This window comes from Thunnus maccoyii, chromosome 18 (genome assembly GCF_910596095.1).
Source record: "Thunnus maccoyii chromosome 18, fThuMac1.1, whole genome shotgun sequence".
Taxonomy (NCBI): domain Eukaryota; kingdom Metazoa; phylum Chordata; class Actinopteri; order Scombriformes; family Scombridae; genus Thunnus; species Thunnus maccoyii.
Window position 1 is genome coordinate 3498960 of NC_056550.1, and position 20368 is coordinate 3519327.

Below are 20368 nucleotides of genomic sequence, written 5' to 3' on the forward strand. Positions count from 1 at the left end.
AATATTATAGGAAAGCATCAAAAGAAAGTGTTGACAAAGGTTTTATCATTCAACTCTCATATATAGGCAATGTAAATGCATGCTTTTAACATATTTTAAAGAAATATCACATTGAGAGAAAACTGAGTCAGAACATCAGCAGGTGAAAGTCTGATACCTTTAATAGGCTATCTGTACCATGACAGTCTGGGAAGTTGATGAGTCAAAGTCATGTCTGCATTCGATCAGAAGAATGTTTTTAATGATATGACACAGAGCAGAAATGCGTGGAACTGAATGAAGTTTAATGTAACTAAAATATCATGAAGTTATTTCCATGAAAAGATCAAAGCCCTTAGAGGCACCCGTGGATGTCTGGCATCATTTATGTACCGTCCTTTACCCTTGACAGTATTTTTATAAAAATTGTTGGTTTATTAGGCTACCACTTGTATAACTTGGAGTGGCTCCGACAATAGTAGCACAGGCGGTGGAGAGTAACAGAATAGGGGATATATATGGGCGTGAACATGACATCGTCTCTTGCAGGTCTGGCTTATCCTTCTTCAAGTAATCCTTAGTTTGGCTCTTTCCACACTTCATAGTCTTACTTTTCCCAAACTAGACAATTCTACAGCACAACAATTTGAAATGTTTTTAAGTACCAACAAGAAGTGTGAAAGAATGGATATCTAACTATAATCCAGCAGTATAAAAAATTCCTAAATTTAATGATTTTAACTCCCAAAATCAACAAGAATGGAATCCCATGACAAAATTCATCTCATGTAAATAGTAGGTAAAATTAAAAATTAAACTATGTTTAGTATTCTTGTCTTTTAAAATGAAGAATAATATGTGTTTTCTTGAAACCTTGCATCAAATAATGCTGCATCATTTTTATATATTTATATATTTTATATATATTTTTATATATATCTGTACATTAATGATATACAGTTTAATTTTAGGGAAAATATAATGAAGAAAATTTGATGTGAAGAGAAAAGAATTAAACTATGTACATTTTAATTTTAATTATAGAAAACAATATCATAATAATTATATCCACAAAACAACACAACTATTACTTGGTTTGCTTGATTATATATATTTTTGGGATTACAGTCAAATTGAGTTACATTCACACAAAGTAAATAGAGCTTAACTAATTGGTGAAACCATATAAAGACAACATATTCCCCATTTCAATATATTTTTGTGTTTATATGAATGTACTGCCTGTTAACATCTGTACAGGAGCTCAGTCCAGACTTTGCTCTAATGTAGTTAAGAAGTGTAGTTAAGTCTATCTAAATCTTATTTTATTTATGACTATACCAGACAACCAAACTATATCATTTTTTTGAACTCTGACTTATTATGTACATTATATATTAACTGTGTTGATATGGTTATGTGATGTTTAGGAATAGATCAGAGGGTCAGAGCTGATATCACATAGACAAAAAAGAAAATGACCTATGTGACTAAAAATACTAGGTTAAGGTAAAAGAACAATGGTCAAGTTTTTTTTCAAGTGTCAAAGTAAATGCTTTTAGAAATAGAAAACGAGACATTGTAGTTTAACAAGCAGCCAGCCCACAGTTTGGAAGACTATGCATGGCAGCACTTACAAAATGCTTCCCTCTCAGTGAATCTGCATTATTCTCAAACTTTCCAACTCTGCACTAAACCAGCTGATTCCTGAACATAGCGTTACCAGTGGTCAATGTTAGTAAGTCAGCTAAGATGATATAATATGTAAATAAGACAACTTTGGAGTTTACCTCTTTTAGTGGTAACACATATTGGACAGTCTGTCAACTGAACGCCAGAGATTTCAAATTGTAAACTTTCACAATACTTGGTACTGAGGAAAGTTATCACATTATTGTATGTAATGCATTACTGCCCAACACTGAAGTTAACATAGGTTGTTTTAGGTATTTGAGGAAACAACTAAGGCTGTCGTTTTTCTTGTGAGAAAGGTCTCCTGGCGGATGGATCTGACTTGGAATTGACCACTGATGCGACACACCTGGGAAATGCCAGGAGAGCAAAGGTGGAGATGTTGAGCTGTGCCACACTGAGGCAATCCCAAAGGGGTTAAATGGTTTGATCTGTTGTTTTGAACTGTGTAGCAATTTAGGAACTTTAACATCATTCTGCTATTGACAAAGTATTGTCAAAGTATTGTCAATAGCAGAAGAGGCCTTTCAGCCTACAGCTACCTTCACATGGGTGACATTGCCGCTACGGATGAGTCAAATCTTTTCTCCCCAGGTCAGGGAAACAGAACATATTCATGAGGGACAAACAAAAACATCCTCACATCAAAGTTGCAACACGCAGGGTAAGGCTCTCAGGTTGTGGGCACATTAGGTGGAACATAGGTACTTTAAAATTTTCTGCAGTCCTGTAGCCTAATATTTGGCTATGTAACAGAAACTCATTCTAATTCAGGCCATGGCTGGGACTGCTTTTCCACAGTGTATGTGTTTCTGTGTGTATGTCCCTACTGTATATTAAGTGCTGCTGTTTCAGCAGCTGTCACCAAGCAACAGTGTGGGTCTTTCTTTACACTGGAGATGATTCTCCCTCCTCAAACTGACACAGAGACACCGAGGACTCACATGCAGAGTTTAACTTAAATCGGAACGCAGGATAGAGGGGTTCAGTGAATGCGCAGTAGAAGGTGTGGAGGTGGATCAGTGTGTCAGAGGAGACTTTGTAGAAGGACAGAGTGCCAACAGACCAGTCCAGATACACTGCTACTCTGCCAGAGTCAGATGAGGAGGTGACAGCCTGTATGTTCACTGTTCTCTTATTGTGACAGGCAGAGTAACCATGAGCAGAACAGAAGAGACCCCAGGACTTGTTGTTCTCACCAAGACAACATTCGTCAAACTCTCCTTTCCTTTTGATTCCTCTGTTTGTCACTCCTATATTCACCCATCCTTTCCACTTCACCTCCCAGTAACAGCTGCTGCTCAGACCTTCTCTACACAGAACCTGCTTCCAGTGGTGAAATCTGTCTGGATGATCAAGGTAAGGTTGCACCTCTGTCACCTCTGTCACCTTTCTGTTGTCCTCTGACAGAGAGAGCTGACTGTGTGCTGTGTTTGGGTCCAGAGTGAGTTCACAGGCAACTGATGGGGAATAAGACACAACAGGTGCAGAATTTAATTTGACATGTTCTGAATAATTTGTTGATTAATTAGAAGATAGTCAGCTCTGCCAAAGGGGTTGTGATTATTGCAATTTGTTAGTTGAAAATCTCACAAATGCACTACTTGATTTTTATTAAAATCTGGTGGGACGTTGAGCCATGATTAGCTTTTGGTGCTTATCCAGAGTGAACAGTGCCATATGGCCTTTTATAATGTTCAGATTTATAGCTCATTAAAGGATATAACTGGCAATTTTCTATATTTTTCTTATTGTCAACAAATCTCATGTGCAGAGCTAAACCAATAATGAATTGATCCCTACTTAAAATTGTGTGTGTATCCAAAGCCTGACATATCTTATTCTTCTATGCTATAGACCTCTATTGTTGTCCAAAAACTATTAAAAACACAACAGTGAGCCACACTGGGTGACATGTTCCTACAGTGTGGGCAGTTGGGTAGTTTGTTTAGAAAAAGCTCCAAAGACTAATAACAGCGATCATATTTTTAGTCTGAGGAGAGAAGTTCTGAGTGAGGCAGACGCCACTGCACATGCACAGGAATGTGGTTCTGTTTACAGCTTCACTAGGTTTTTATTTTAAATATTACAACCTCTTGACTTTGTGCTAAGGTTCTTTGAGAAACTGACAATGTCTGGGTCAGAGTCTGATCAATATAATGAGTATGAGCCAGAGTATTCAGAAGAGAAAATACAACATGGAGGTGCTGAGAGGGAGAGACTAACGGCAACAGCCCACACTAATGTTACCTTGGTCTTGGTCATAAGCACTGATGTAAATTTAGGGTTCCAACCATTGACAGGATAACACAAGACCCAAAGGGAAAAAGTGGAATTTCTGTTGAGTATATCATCATGTGATCCAAGCATTTCCATAACCAGGTACAGAGAATGTCATTATCTAATGCTAACTTCACACACATTGAAGAGACATGGAAAAATATAAATGAATATGAATGGAATGGAGTTATTATTATAACAAAGGTTCAGGAACAAGACCACGGCCCTCTCTCTCTCACTAAATTCAATCACCTGTGCCTCACTAATTCAATCATCCGTGCATACCTATATAAGCGTGTCTAACCCCTTTCTCTCCCGTTCGTCTCAGTTCTCACACGACCTACGACACGCTTGCATTGCAAAAGCAATGCCCGCCCGTGCTCCATGATCCATGTACCTAGCAGTGCCAACGAAATATCTCCTTCACCACCACATCCACATGGAACCTTTCTCCTCCAGACGCCGCACTTCTGATCAGCTGGGATCCAGACGCTCCACACGCATCCACGCAATGGCCCACTCGGACACGGTTCTTTTCCAAGCGATTAACATCTTCAACCGGATGTTTGCTCACCTCCGGCGAGCTCTCAAGGAGACGGTCGTCCGACGAAAAGATGATAAAGACAAACTTTCCAACTCTATGCAGACTCTACTTCCATCAACTCTCTTGTTAGCAGCTCAAATCCTCCCGCTCTTCCGGTTCATTGTCCGCCGCCGGGCCGCTGCACACCGATGACGTCACAACGCTGCCTACTGTAACAGAGCCCAGACTTCTTCAGCCCCGGCTGAAGAACTCCAGATACAAATCCTGTTTCGCCGAACCAACAACAAAGCCAGGTTCTTCCTGCTCCTCTCTGCCTCCACCTCCACCACCGCTCTGGACGGCCACTCATTTCCGGGTTCCCCGCCCATGTCGATGACGTCACGACGCAGCCAACTGGTTCAGCCCTCTCGCAGGGCCAGATTGTATTTTTCCGTGTGCCTGCTCCCTCCCTGTCTGATCTGTCTCGTGTTTTTTGTCTTTTCTCTCATCCCCGTGTCCGCAGCAAGCGGCAACCTCCGGGGTTAAAAAATGAAGCCAACACGAAGTGCCAAAAACTGCAGTTCCTTGAATGGCCACTTGAGGCTGGCTCCAAAAGCGAGTCAATCCCCATAGACCCCCATGTTAAAATGCCCAACTTTACAGCAGAAATAAACATGTTTACAGCCTGGTACAAAAAATGGTTTTGGTCTCTATAGCTAATTTCCCCTTTCATGGCATCAGTATGGGGGTGAATTTTTTTTATAACTCACCCGTTTAAATTTTGTTAAGCCGTAAAGTTATGCATAATGAAGGACATGGCTGCTTTGAGTGACAGGTTCGCCAACCGCTAGGTAGCTTGTTTCAGCCATTCGGCCCGCCTCTTTGCCCATTTTTGATTGGTTGGGAGTGAGGCAGAGTCACGTACTGCCAAGATGGCGACGGCCGGAGCAGCTCACTTTGAGATTCAAAACCGCTCTTGAGAAACCAATGGGTGACGTCACGGTAACTACGTCCATATTCCAGTCTATGGTCCGCAGGCTGCACAATCAACCCCTGCACATACATCCCTTTCCTCTTCCCTTCCTTCAGCTGCAGCTACCTCTATGCTTTCGGCTCCACCCGCTCCAGCAGCTTCTTCTTTTATGTTTCTTCCTTCAGCCACTTCCAGTCCTGCCATTACCACAGCAACAGTCGCACCGAGCCACGGTGCTCCCTCTGATGGACCCACTCAAAAACCCAAATATTTTTTGTGTCTTCAGCACCCCCCGTCACCGATCCCCTCGCTCCAGCCATCGTTAACACTGTGCCTGCGAGCACTTTCACTCTGGCCTCCGCCACTCCGCCCATCTGCAGCCTACAAAGCCAGGCTTTCCAGTTCTGCACAGCCTCCAGTTCCACCATTGCTCCAGCCGACCACTTGCTTGTGGGTTCCCTACTTAGCGCCCCCTGCACTGGCACACCGATGATTCCATCCTGCTGCCACTACAATGCGGCAACAGACTGCTTCAGCCCTAGCTAGGGCCAGGTTGTATTTCCCCACGTGCCTGCTCCCTATGTCTTAATTGCCTCGTGTTTTTGTTTAATCTCTGCGTCTATGAGCCGCACATCTCACCACTTCACATGTATCCCTTCATCCCTCACCCCTCATCCTTTCATCCCTTCAACCTTCAACCCTTCATCCCTTCATCCTTCGCCCCTCAACCTTCATCCCTTCATCCCTCGACCCTCATCCCCTCATCCCTTGACCCTCATCCCTTCATCCGTCACCCTTTGACCCTCATCCCTTCATCCCCCACCCTCGACCCTCATCCCCTCCACCCTCATCCCTTCATCCCTCACCCCTCCACCCTCATCTCTGTATCCCTTCGACCCTCAACCCTCATCCCTCATCCCTTCATCCTTCCCTCAATCCGTCCTTTATGAATCATCCTGGCTCTCCTCCGTCGATATTATTTGTTTACAGCACCCCTTTTCGCTTCCTCCTGCCACAGCTACTATTGCTCCCTCGACTTGCCTGCTTTTTTTCATTTATTCAACCTTTATTTACATCTTGAGGTATCATTGAGGGCATGCCCTCATTTTCAGTGACATTGACTGACTGTATCAACTGCTTCGCCAACAATTTTCATTGCAATCGCTTAATATCGATTCATTGCCTCAGGGAGCCTGGTTTTCCTCATCATTAGTTGATACATAAGGAAGCCACAGAGCTCCCTCCTTTCTAACCCCCTCCGTTTTTTATTGCACAATCAACTCCTGCATATACATCCCCTCATCCCAGCATCCTTTCCTCTTCCCTTCCTTCAGCTGCAGCTACCTCAGCGCTTTCGGCTCCACCTGCCCCCACAGGTCTTTTCTTCTCTCTCTTCCCATAGCCACTACTGGTCCTGCTGTTACCTCAGCCACAGTCGCACTGAGCCATGGTGCTCCCTCTACTGGACCCACTTCATTTCCTCCTGTTCTGTACCACCTGTTAAAATTAAATAAATAAAATTCTCAACCACTAGTCTTCCCAAGATTCCATACCTACCTCAGCGACATTCAAAGAGCCCATTCTCACTTAGTCCAAAGAAGTTAACTTTGGGGGATGACAAAGCAGAAAGCTCATCAAGACATGTCCCCCACCCTGAGTCTCGACCCCCAGGTTCCTCGACGCTCCAGCCTCTTTGTGATTCCATTTGATCCCCGGTCATCGCCATGTCATCAACCCTCTCCTCGACCCCATCATCCCACTGTACATGACCCGAACCAACCTTCAGCTCCCATTCATCCCCCAGCAATCAACCCCCTTCATCCATCTCTTCGACCCCCATCCAGCCCACCATACACTATCCTCATCCAATCCTGAACCCTCTCGACTATCCAAATAAATCTACTTTTTATACCGTTCAAATGGCGTGGTCTTTGTTAGTGAACTGTGCATGTGAAGTAGCTTCTGCCTTACACCGAACAACTCTCCAGAGACTAAATTGTGATTACTATTATTAGTCTGTAAAGTTGTTCCTGAACAAACTACAGTGCACATACTCTGTGTAATGAAGGAACATGTCACCCAGTGCAATAATGTGGCTCATTAATGTGTTTTTAATAGTAGCATAACAACAGAGGTCTACAGCACAGAGGAATAAGATATATCAGGCTTTGGATACACACACAATACTTGTTCCATTCATTGTTGGATTTGTCGAAAATAAGAAAAATATAGAAAATTGCCAGCCATATCCTTTAAAGTATAGGTTTGAGTTTTTTTTAGTCTGTCTTAATACAACACTGATGTGCCAACATGTACATGGATATAGCTACAACAGTTCCTACTCTCCATACTGGTCTTGAAGCTACTGCATTTCAAAGTTTGGCTGAAGCTAATATGAGGCTTCAGCACTCTGAGTTATCTAAATCTAGTCTGCATCTTACAAAGGCACAGTCTATTTCGTACAAAATTCTTGTGTTTTTTTCCCTTCCCCCTGGATTTAATTGACTTGCTGAGCTGCAGCAGAGGGACACATTCTAGTGAAACCCCAAATCTACCCTTTCACTGTGGGGAATAGAGGAAAAACAGATTTTCCCGGATTTTGATTTTAATTTTTTAAATATCACTTCTCAGCAAATGTCATCCAACTTCATCAAATTTGTTACTGTATTTGCATAATCGGTTACCTAATTCTAGTAGGCATGGTCCATTTGATATAAACCTTTATTACTTGGGGCTAGGCTCTTGTATAACTTTAGGCTTTCTAATTATTATCTGTAATAATTATCTTCATAGAGGCATTGATAATGACTTTTGGGATGCATCAGAAAAGCTCAACTTACACATGAAGGGTTTCAAGCGATGCTTTCCACCATGGTCAACACTGTGGCAGAAGTGACACAAGAAATAATGAGGCAAAATACAAATAGACAAACCACACACTGAATAAGCTGTAACTGTACAGTGTACACAACATGACCTACCAGAGCGTGTCCAGTCTCCACTGTGGATCATCAAGTCTAGCAGAGAGCAGCATCACTCCGAAATATCCTGGATAATTGTAGCTCAGGTCCAGCTCTCTCAGATGGGAGGGATTGGAGCTCAGAGCTGAGTCCAGAGAAGCACAACCTTCCTCTGAGACCTGACAGCCTGCCAACCTATACATATACAGTATGTATTACATTCATGTACATGTATGTATTGCATGACAGATTTTCTAACCAGTAGTCTATATCTTCAATTAGTTGTGACAATACAGTAGGCCTACCTTAACACACCAAATTTGCTCCAACACAAACAATTGACTTAGTAATCAGATTTGTATTTTAAATTCTCTTCTTAATTTGTCACAGAATTTTATACATCCTTTCTGATATTTCTTGCTTAAGTAAATAAAGGAAATTATTAACAAGACCAGTACCATGCTAGCAGTCCCTTGAGGCCATAATGTTCATGACACACCAGAAAACAAAATCAATGCATAATTGAATGAAAAATTCAGTGACAATGTTGCTATTTCTAATTACTTCATCACTAGTAGGGGTAGATGTAAAATGTGACCTAAAGGTGGATTTACAGTATAGATCAGTGTTAAGGGGTTATGACGTATAGCTACAGAGTTTACGCATGTAGCCGGCATACACCATAGCACAGTACATAGTAGCTGATGTGCACCTCCTCAATAATGGAACTAGCCTACATGATGGGGTGACAGCTACACAGAAACCATGTGGAGACCAAAGCCAAGCCATCTCAGCCGCAAACATGCTCACTATGAGCCCTGCTCTCTAACACAGTGAATGAAAGAACTTAAATACAGTGATTGCACAGAATAGTCTTATATTCAGTAATGAAACAAGGCTAGACCTTTCCAATAGTGCTCTACATCAAAAAGTAAAAGAATGTAAACACAGTTAATGTGGACGAAATAAAGGGCTAACATTCACATCCACTTCACACAGTGATTGGCCAGCTGTGCAGAGAGAGAGAAAGGAACTAAATGCAACACTATGAATGTCTTCCAGGAGAGACAGTTTCAAAATATGCACCATTGTCCCCATATTTAAACAATATCACCACCCCCCGTATCCCTCCCTCTTTCTGACAGTCAGCTTTTCACTCGGCTTTGAGTGTAGCTATTCTGAACGCCTAAACACATTTGATTTCCGACATGGTAGGACGACATGTTGTAAGAACCAGTTCTGGTTGACTATAATATATCATCCATAATATATAATATATATCTTACATAATATATGGCCCAATCACTTCAATATATCCTTCTTGTGTTGCAGTAGTGCTATGCTATGCATGTATATACTGTATATATGCAGTATATATAGATATACATGTAGAGAGATAGCTATATAGATAGTATATAGATAGATAGGTAATATAAATTTAGGAAAATGAGAAGTAAAAATATAAGAGCTAAATTTGTAGTATGACCTCCTATAGCTCTAGTGGAAATACCACACCACAGATAGAGATACCACAGATATACCACAGATAGAGACCAGGGTTCTCTGCTAGAAAACTGTGGACTGCTCCCTCTTGGTTGGAATTGAGTTGCTGCCCCAAGTGAAGGAGTTCAAGTGTCTTGGGGTCTTATTCATGAGTAAGGGTAGATGGAATGCGAGGTCGATGGGCGGATCAGTGCAGCATCTGCAGTTATGCAGGTGCTGTACCAGACCGTTGTGGTGAAGAAGAAGCTGAGCTAGAAGGCAAAACTCTCAATTTACCAGTCGGTCTATGTTCCAACCCTCACCTATGGTCACGAGATTTGGGTAGTGACAGAAAGAGTAAGATCGTGGCTACAACCAGCTGAAATGAGTTTCCTCCAGAGGGTGTCTGGTCTCAGCTTTAGAGATAGCATGAGGAGCTCAGATGTCCAGAGGGAGCTTGCTGTAGAGCCACTGCTCCTTTGCATTGAAAGAAGCCAGCTGGTTGAAGATGGTTTGGGCATCTGGTTAGGATGCCTCTTGGATGCATCCCTTTGGAGGTGTTCCGGGCACGTCCAACTGGTATAGAGACCCCAGGGCAGACCCACAATGCAATGTTGCTGGAGATAGAGATGTCTGGGTTACCTTACTCATTCTGCCACCATCACAACCTGATCTCGGATAAGCTGCGGAAAATGGATGGATTGATGGACAGAATTCAACACCTTACTAAGACACTTTACGTTGGTTTTTCCTTTCATTTGTCACCTGTCTGCATGTATGTTCCTCACATATCTTGAGAACCATTAATCCAATCGACTCCACACCTGGTGGGTGTATGGCTGGGTACCCAAGGGAGTGTAGTGTCGAAATTGGTGCAATTTGGACATGCAATATGTTTAATATTAATAAACTTTGAATAAACCAGCAATCAGCAAGCTGCTCCGCTCTGTACAGGGGCAGGGTGGAGCTTCAGGGCTCTGCTGACTGACTCCAGCATGTCAGGGAGAGACCAAAGATGAGGCATGACACAAGTCAGAGAAAAGTGCTCAAAAAAGAGAAAAGTAGATAGCAAAAACAGAGCTTTTAATCAAGAATGGACAGTCTTACCTAGTGTCTAGTGTAGCGTAGTGTTAGCATCATGTTTAGCAGCACATTTAGCAGATCAGCAGCAAGTGACTACACAGGAGGCGTTCAGGTACATTGTTGAGCATAGGTCACCCACATTTTGGAATCACTCAGAGCCCAATACACAATGACTGTACTTAAAATGTAAAATGACAGAAATACTTCAATGGGCAGTTCAAAACCAGTTTGACTCATATGCTCAGAGACCAATTGTGAAGCACCACTACAGACAGCGCAAATCTTTGGAACACACATACCCACTCAAATCTGAACCGAAGGCACAGAAAATAGGAATGACAATAGGCATGTTTTGAACAGGCAGTGCACTAGTAAGAGGTAATATTGAAAACATTCTGATGTAATGTACATGTTTAATGGGTGAAAACAACCTACAATTTCAGAGCCATCTTTCAACTGATTTGAGGCTAAGTACTGGAAAGCTAACTACATACTACATACACCTGTCATTACATTACATTACATACTATGAAATGAATGAAAAAATATATTGTTATTCCCTTATGTTGCAATAGTGTTGCGTTGCTTTCAAATATGTTACACCCAAAATGAATTTATCAAAGCATGAACAGCCATCTCTGAACTATCAAGCTTCACGGCCATTTTGATTAAGATAGAGGAATATAAGTGTTTTGAAATCACAACACTTTTAACTGAAATGGTTTTCTTGCGTGTCAAGTTAACAGAAATTCTAGAAAGAAATGTAACCTGAGATTTTCCAGTCTACAGTGAGGACTCTCTAGTCCTGTAGAGAGCAGCTTCACTCCTGAGTCCTGCAGGTCGTTGTCACTTAGATCCAGCTCTCTCAGACTAGAGGACTGGGAGCTGAGAACTGAGGCCAGAGCTTCACAGCTTGTCTCTGACAAGTTACAGCCACATAACCTGAAGAGGCATGAAAAATAGAAACCAGAAATGGGAAGTACACAATGCTTCTTTCATTTCTTTTGTAGAAGCAATATTTGTTTTAATTAATTTGTCCAGTTACATATGCATTTTCAAATATTTACTGGAGGCTTGAACTACTGGAAACAAATAAATTTTCTCTAAAATGAATTGTGTTCATGAGGTCAAGTTAACTAACAAGAATTGGGCAGTTCTGCAAAAAACATTTTGTTCAGTGATGTTTTTTTAACATTCCATGTCAACACTTAATTATTATTACAAATTATTTTCTTTCTATCTATTTACTACAGCAAACAAAACAAACTGCAATATTTTTGATACTTCCCAAATATTGTTAATATATAAAAATCAAAAATTTAGGGCCGAATACCAACCCTTGGAAGACTTCACATTTAACCTTTATACATTCAGATTTATAACCAGCAAATTTTACATATTGTTGTCTGTTATCCAGATAACTACTTCACCATTTGTGAACTGTCCCTCTTGAATGAACCCCAAATGGTCCAGATATTTAAGCCAGTGCTTTGCATGGTAGCTTGCTGTTAATGGTGTGTGAGTGTGCATATGAGGCAAATTGTAAAGCACTTTGGATTAAAGTGTTGCATAAATTCAATCCATAAATACAAATGCAGTCCAAAGTCCACCACTATGAAATCCACTCCCTTACTATCCCACTACTTTCTGCATTAATACTGAACGTTGGCACTGGTTGTAAACTGTGACCTGCAGAATTGTCCAATATGAACGTAATTCCTAGTTATACTGGGCTGCATCAAACACAACTGTGAAAAGGCATTGAATTTATTCATTTCTACTAACCTTAGAGTTTCCAGTCTACACTGTGGACTCCTCAGTCCAAAAGAGAGCAGCTTTACTCCACAATCTTGCAGGTCATTGTTACTGAGGTCCAGCTCTCTCAGACGAGTTGACTTAGACATAAGAACAGAGGCCAGAGCTTTACAGCTTCTCTCTGACAGCTTGCAGTCACTCAGCCTAAAATTAAAAATACGTATACTTTATCACAAGTAAAAACTATACTTAATATAGTAAGTCTGCCCTTTTATCAGTGTACCTACCGAGATATTCTTGAGGCTTTGACCACTGGCAGCAGCCTCAGGAGACCTTCCTCTGAAGCAGAGTACTTCCTCAAGTCAAACACATTCAGGTCATTTTCTGATGACAGTAGGATGAAGGCCAGAGCTGACCACTGAGCAAGAGATAGTTTGTCTGTGCAGAGACTTCCTGAACTCAAGTACTGTTGGATCTCCTCCACTAGAGAATGATCATTCAGCTCATTCAGACAGTGAAAGAGGTTGATGCATCTTTCTGGAGAGGGATTTTTCCTGATCTTCTTCTTGATGTATTTGACTGTTTCCTGATAGTTCTCTGAGCTGCCTCCTGGTGGTTTTAGCAGGCCTTGTAAAAGGGTTTGATTGGTCTTCAGTGAGAGACCCAGGAGGAAGCGGAGAAATAAATCCAGGTGTCCATTTGGACTCTGTAAGGCCTTGTCCACAGCACTTTGGAAGAGGGGATTTACTTTAGATTTGTCCCTTAACAGTGAAGACCAGCAGGATGTTGACTCTGGTTCTGACAGTAGATCGATACCAGTGTTGATGAAAGTCAGAACAACATAAAGAGCAGCCAGAAACTCCTGAAAGGTCAAATGGACAAAACAGAACACCTTGCCCTGGTTCAACCCACACTCCTCTTTAAAGATCTGTGTGAACACTCCTGAGTACACTGAGGCTGCTCTGATATCAATGCCGCAATCTAGAAGATCTGATTCATAGAAGATCAAGTTGCCTTTCTGAAGCTGTTCAAAAGCCAGTTTTCCCAGAGACATGATGATCTTGCAGGTCTCTGTGTTCCACAGTGGATCTGTCCCTGCTCCTCCTCGATACTTGACATTCCCTACTTTGGACTGAACCACCAGGAAGTGGATGTACATCTCAGTCAGGGTCTTTGGCAACCCTTTAATGGTTTGTGATCCCATTATATCCTCCAGAACTGAAGCGGTGATCCAGCAGAAGACCGGCATGTGGCACATGATGTGGAGGCTTTGTGATGCCTTGATGTGAGAGATGATTCTGCTGGCCTGTTCCTCGTCAGTGAATCTCTTCCTGAAGTACTCTTTCTTTTGGGCATCTGTGAACCCTCTCACTTCTGTCACCATGTCAACACACTCAGGAGGGATCTGATTGGCTGCTGCAGGTCGTGTAGTTATCCAGAGGTGAGCAGAAGGAAGAAGTTTCCCAGTGATGAGGTTTGTCAGCAGCACATCCACTGAGGTGGACTCTGTAACATCAGTCAGGATCTCATTGTTGTGGAAGTCCAGAGGAAGTCGACACTCATCCAGACCGTCAAAAATAAACACAACCTTGAACTTGTCAAAGCTGCAGATTTCTGCATCTTTAGTGTTGGTAAAAAAGACATGAAGAAGTTCCACCAAGCTGTACTTTTTTCCGCTCAGCAGATTCAGCTCTCTGAAACTGAATGGAAATGTGAACTGTATGTTGTGGTTGGCTTTGTCTTCAGCCCAGTCCAGAGTGAACTTATGTGTTAAGACTGTTTTCCCAATGCCAGCCACTCCCTTTGTCATCACCGTTCTGATTGGTTGATGATCTCTACCAGGTAAGGGTTGGAAGATATCTTCACATTTGATTATAGTTTCTGGTCTTGATGATGTCCTGGATGCTGTTTCAATTTGTCTGATCTCATGTTCATCATTGACATCTCCACTTCCTCCCTCTGTGATGTATAGTTCTGTGTAAATCTCATTCAGAGGTGTGGGGTTTCCTGCTTTAGCAGTTCCTTCGAACAAACATTGGAACCTCTTTTTTAGATTACTTTTGAGCTTATTTTGGCACACTTCAGCAGTTCCTACACAGAAATACAAAAAATAAAAATACATGAGCAATATAGTAATTTTAGGGTGAATTAATGCAGCATGCTATAACTCATCTGACCTGAGGTGGGCATATGTAGATGTAAATGCAACTGAGTGCTGGGGCAATAGTTATGACTTTTTTTCTTTACTTCTAATGCAAACCACTGTGCTCCACCATTCAGAACTATACTTGTAACTTACTGCTCTGCAGGCAGTCAGCCAGTTCTCCCTGCTTCATTCCCCTCAAAATGTGCAATGTGATCTTCAGAAGGGCCTCTTTGCTGCTTTTCCTCTGTTCTTCCTCTGCACCATTCACCACATCCTCATTCTTTTTCTGCCCCTCTAAAGATTTTGTGTAGTCTGGACTGAGAATTCTCTGGAATTTCTTCAGCTCAGCCTTCACAAAAGTGATGATGTTCTCCTCTAACACCTGGAATAATAAGCAAAATGAAAAATTCAGGTGGAATTAATGGGACATAGAAAAGTTAAGGCCTGTGACAGAGGTAGTTCTGTGCATTGAATGCACAATCCCTCACAACCACATCATTTTCAAACTACTAGTTGTCAACGCCAACCAACACTGACTCAAGTGACATCCCTTAAGGCAATTTATCAGTTTGTGCAGCTCCCTCTGGGGCCATGAAAGGCTTTGTACAACTTTTTTCACATATGCAGTAGTACTCCCCAACACCCCAACATACTGATATGTAAAATCAGTAGAGTTCTCCTTTAACCAAACTATAGTTCTGTAAGCACAAGGAAGCCCTCCAGTGGGCTTTGTAGGTTTGACCACTGCAGAGCACTACATTTGAACTATAGTTGCAATGTGTAGATTTCTATTGCACACAGATTTCACCATCTAATAATATAAGCTGAGGGTGGTGAAGCCTGACATCCCCTGAACCACCAATACAACACATCAAGACATCTTAATAATAATGTGTCCCGGTCAGATCGATAATCCACCAAACCAGACTATTTACCTTCAGCATATTGAAAAAAGGAAGTTGCACAGCAGCTCAGAATACCTACCGAAGGTCTGCTGTGCCACACAGAGATATTGTGTAACAAGAAACATTTAAAGAGGGGTTGGGATAAAGACCTAGTTGCTTCTGTGCATGTCTTGAACCACTTTTCCAATCAATAAAGCTACTGAAGCTGCCACACCTAATGGTAGAACATGACAGGCCCCTGTGCAACTAAATGAAAGACAACACTGAACTTATTGAAAAGGACAGGACCACTCTACAATGCTACTCCTCCTCACACCACTTCTTATAGTATGTCCATTTTTCTTAATAAAAAATGATGGTGTACTAATCCCATAGACCTTGAATAGTCTGCATCATTAATGGGGATCAACCCCAGTTCACCAGCCTGTCCCATTCAGGACCCAAACAGAAAAGCCTCAGGCATGGCATCTGGTAGTCACTTAAAACCTGAGAAATTAGCAAGGGTGGCAGTGCCCTCAATTGGTTCTCATGAGTGTAACACAGCAGTGTCATGTGCTATAGGACTGTGCATTAAAACCATGTGGTACCAGAATCTGCACATAAAAACCCAAGTCAATTACGAATTACCCCAGAGTGTTCTGAGTTTGCAAGGGATTTGACTTACAGTTGGCATCCTCAGAGCAGAGAAGTGATAAAGCCTGTTTTTCATGAAATGAAAACTCATTTATGTAGAGTGTAGCATGGAGGAAATTATGAAATTATAAATTATTGTTTATCAATAATTTGGACGATTTACACACCATAAATATGGAGGCCAGATCTGCTTCATCATGCTCCTTGTCAGATTGATCAGTGGCAACCTCTGGCCCCACTTGGTGGCCTCTGTGGAGAAAACATGACATAGATATTGATCCACAAATATCAGTACACACTTATTATTAAGCTGAGTGCACTTGGCATAAAATCAAACTGACAAGCTTTTCCAAACAACCAGATTAAAGTCCAGTATTTGTCCTCAAATGTGGCACACACACATACTGTAAATGAGGTGAACATCAATGGAGAGACTGACAAGAGTTGAATTTGATGCTGTGTAAAAGGGAAAAAAACTACTGTATCGCCTTTGTCCAGTAGAGAGGTGCCCATGATTGAAGGAAAGAGGTGGCTTTATAGAGTGAGTACTTTTAATAGACACACAGCAGGGTACAGAGGAGTCTGGTTGCTCCTGCTGAAGGAGACTGAACCAGAAATACAGAAAGAATCATCATTTAATTTTTTTTGATTGTGTTTCTATCAAGGTTTTTTTAGTCATATATTTAGTACATCTTCACCTCTGTTCTGTAGAGAGATCTCTATCTCCAAAGGTTAAGGGTTCAGCAATGGAGTGGTTGTACTTCATTGACACACAGCTAGGTTCAGGGGAGTCTTGTTTCTCCTGCTGAAGGAGACTGAACCAGAAATACAGAAAGAATCATCGTTTAATTTTTTTTGATTGTGTTTCTATGAAGGTTTTTTTAGTCATATATTTAGTACATCTTCACCTCTGTTCTGTAGAGAGATCTCTATCTCCAAAGGTTAAGGGTTCCGCAATGGAGTGGTTGTCCTTCATTGACACACAGCTAGGTTCAGGGGAGTCTTGCTTCTCCTGCTGAAGGAGACTGAACCAGAAATACAGAAAGAATCATCATTTAATTTTTTTTGATTGTGTTTCTATGAAGGTTTTTTAATCATGCATTTAATACATCTTCACCTCTGCTCTGTAGAGAGATCTCTATCTCCAAAGGCTAAGGGTTCAGCAATGGAGTGGTTGTCCTTAATTGACACACAGCTGGGTCTAGGGGAGTCTGGTTTCTCCTGCTGGAATGAGCTTTAACAGAGACAGACTTTGTTACTCTGAGCAATGATGAGGTGTTAGAAGTATAGAATTCTCTGCTTTGAGATGGGGGGCAGGGGTAAAAAGTTAAAAATTTCTCATCTCACATCTCAACTTTAGTGTGGCTATCATGTTCCTCAGACAGAGATAATTGAAACGATGGGATCTCATCCCTTCTTTCCGCACACAGATCCATCGTAGAGCAAACACTTTTTACAACAACACACTCGCCCACTTCATTGCAACAAGGTTGTAGTAATCATTCCTGTCAGTAAAATGAAAAACACAGCATACATTACTCATTACAGTACAGTGAAATGACACTCTGTCAACACTCTTTCTGCATAACTCTTTAAAAAAGAATGTACATGGGTTATTAGAATGTGTGATCACATTTTAGGTCATATTTATGTAGAAATAGAGAAAATTCTAAAGGGTTCACAAACTTTCAAGCGGCACTCTATATACTGATTACAATATCACAACCTTTCTTTGTGATATTGGTCTTATGGTTAAGGAGGGGAAGGTGGGCTGGGCAACAAAAAGTGAAGGCTTTATATCTAGAAATGTCTTTAGGTTATTTTCCAGCTAGTCTGGCTGAACTATGGCTGAGATGTATAAAACTAGATAAATTCAGACAGTATCCAAACCGAGGTTAGTCGAGCATTTCAGCTTCTGAAAAGGTAATAGGTTGCATGTATTATAATATATAATAATAATAATAATCCCCTGGTGGCAGTATGATGTAGTACGTCTCCTGATGTCATCATGCAAACATTGATTCAGCATCATTATAAAGAAAATGCATTGAGTCCAGTGATTTTCCTGGAAACAGACCATAACCTTAACCATAACTGATTCATTCCTGACTCCAGTTAACAGCAGCTGGTAACTGGTTTGCACAGAATAGAGTTGCATAGAATTATAGATTGATTCTTAAAATTATTATTCAGGATAAATGTGGAAGTTACAAATAACTTTCTGATTCAAGTCTTTTTCTTCAGTTTAGTTGAATTTATGAAAATTCATAGTTACTGACTGTGTATTTCTTTTGTTTTTTAAAACAAGCATTAAACTCTCTTTAGTCGCCACATCTGTAACTTTTCATAACACTGTGAGGTTAAGGTGCTTCTGACTGTCCGAATCTAACAATGTTCAGTCTGCCTACCTAGAGCCTGGTTCTGCTTGAGGTTTCTTCTCATTAAAGGGGAGTTTTTCCTTACTGCTGTCACCAAGTGCTTGCTCATGGGGGAATTGTTGGGTCTCTCTCTCTGTAAATTAAAGAGTGTGGTCTAGACCTGCTCCATGTGAAAAGTGCCCTGAGATGACTTTTGCTGTGATTTGGCACTATATAAATAAAATAAAATTGAATTGAATTGAATTGAATTGAATTGAATTGAATTGAATTGAATTGAATTGAATTGAATTGAATTGAATTGAATTGAATTGAATTGAATTGCTTGTTGGAACTGTTAAAGAACCTTTAAGCATGGTTTATCAGAAACCAGCAATCTGCAACTGAGCTCATGTATCATGGTTGTTTTTTTTAACCAGGAAGTGCCATACTGTATAACAATGGTGCTTTCAGAGAGGAGCTTTGAAGCTAAAAGCTACTGATTCATTCAATGACACTCATGAGTCAATACATTCACATTTTATAAATTATTTTAAAGAATCCTATTTTTCATTTTTCATTGTTTTCTCTCAGAAAACAAAATATTTTTTGGTTCTCCTCTCTTAGAATTAAATTGTTTTTTGTTGTTGTTTTCAGCCCTGACTGTCTTCATTCAGGCTTTATGGCCACTTACAAATCTGTTGTGGTAAGAGTGAAAGAGTGCAGACACTGCTTATTGTTGAGTGTTGTATATTTGGCTTGAGGCTCCTGACATACTCTTCACACAACTTCACTGTCAACTGTGTCAACTACAGTGAACTTAACTCTGAAAGGTGAACTGCATAGAGGTGAAGGGATTTGAATCGCTTTTAAATTACATTACAGAGTGAGAATGGCAGCACAGTGACAACCTAAACCAAATTAACATTAATAATAACCTAAACCTCAACCTAAACAGCCACATAGTCCACTAATTTTTCAAGCCAAGACCAATTTTTTTCAATCACAGTTACAGCAACAGAGATAGCTCTACAGAGATAAATAAAATCATCATCCATAGCAAAACACAGGCAACTAGCACTTCATTAATTATTAACAGTAAGCAAAGAAAATAATTTCCTTTAAAAAGAAGCAAAGTCAAATAAAAAATACAAAATATATTGAAATATAGAAGTAAATATATAAGATTTCACATGAGACTTACTTTGTTAGTTTCTTTGAGTTTCTTTCTTCAACTCTGCGGAGGCTTGACAATAAAAACCCCAGCACCCTAACTTCCTGAACAAGCCATAAGGGAAGTGCAGTGATACCGGTTTTGTTTCCATATTAGCAAAACAGGCCACACAAAGTTAAAACAAGACAAAATTGGGAAAATGCATTTTACAACTTTACGCAATAAACAGACATATCACACCCTGAATACAGTGCCTAAAAACGGTATTAACCCCCCTTAGAAGTTTACATGTTTCATTGTCTTACAACATTGGATCAAAGTAGACTGAATGTGGCTTTTTGACACTGATCATCAGACCACAGAGTCTTCCTCCAGCTGACGTCAGAGTCTACCATTTGCCTTCCAGCAAACCATATATGTCATGTGATT

At 40.9% G+C, this 20368-nt stretch overlaps 1 protein-coding gene across 1 annotated transcript; it reads right to left on the minus strand.

Annotated features, from left to right (window-relative positions):
• Positions 1–1054: 1054 nt before the first annotated feature.
• On the minus strand, positions 1055–20045 carry LOC121883644 (NLR family CARD domain-containing protein 3-like). The gene is made up of 13 exons (XM_042392036.1): positions 19970–20045; positions 17759–17916; positions 17529–17645; positions 17320–17436; positions 17110–17226; positions 16579–16660; positions 15027–15255; positions 13015–14818; positions 12758–12931; positions 11741–11914; positions 8429–8602; positions 8288–8328; positions 1055–3131 (listed from the first exon to the last, which is right to left on the minus strand). Exons 2-13 carry the CDS (start codon positions 17845–17847, stop codon positions 2560–2562), a joined length of 3690 nt encoding a protein of 1229 aa, XP_042247970.1. The 5' UTR covers positions 17848–17916; positions 19970–20045; the 3' UTR covers positions 1055–2559.
• Positions 20046–20368: the final 323 nt, after the last annotated feature.

Excerpts from the sequence above, each read along its gene's own strand:
- LOC121883644 (XM_042392036.1), bottom strand. The coding sequence starts at position 17,847 with ATGGATCTGTGTGCGGAAAGAAGGGATGAGATCCCATCGTTTCAATTA. Across the intron at positions 16,661-17,109 it reads GATCTCTCTACAGAACAGAG|AGGCCACCAAGTGGGGCCAG; the intron begins GTGAAGATGTAC and ends TTTTCTCCACAG. Across the intron at positions 14,819-15,026 it reads GGCTGACTGCCTGCAGAGCA|GAACTGCTGAAGTGTGCCAA; the intron begins GTAAGTTACAAG and ends ATTTCTGTGTAG.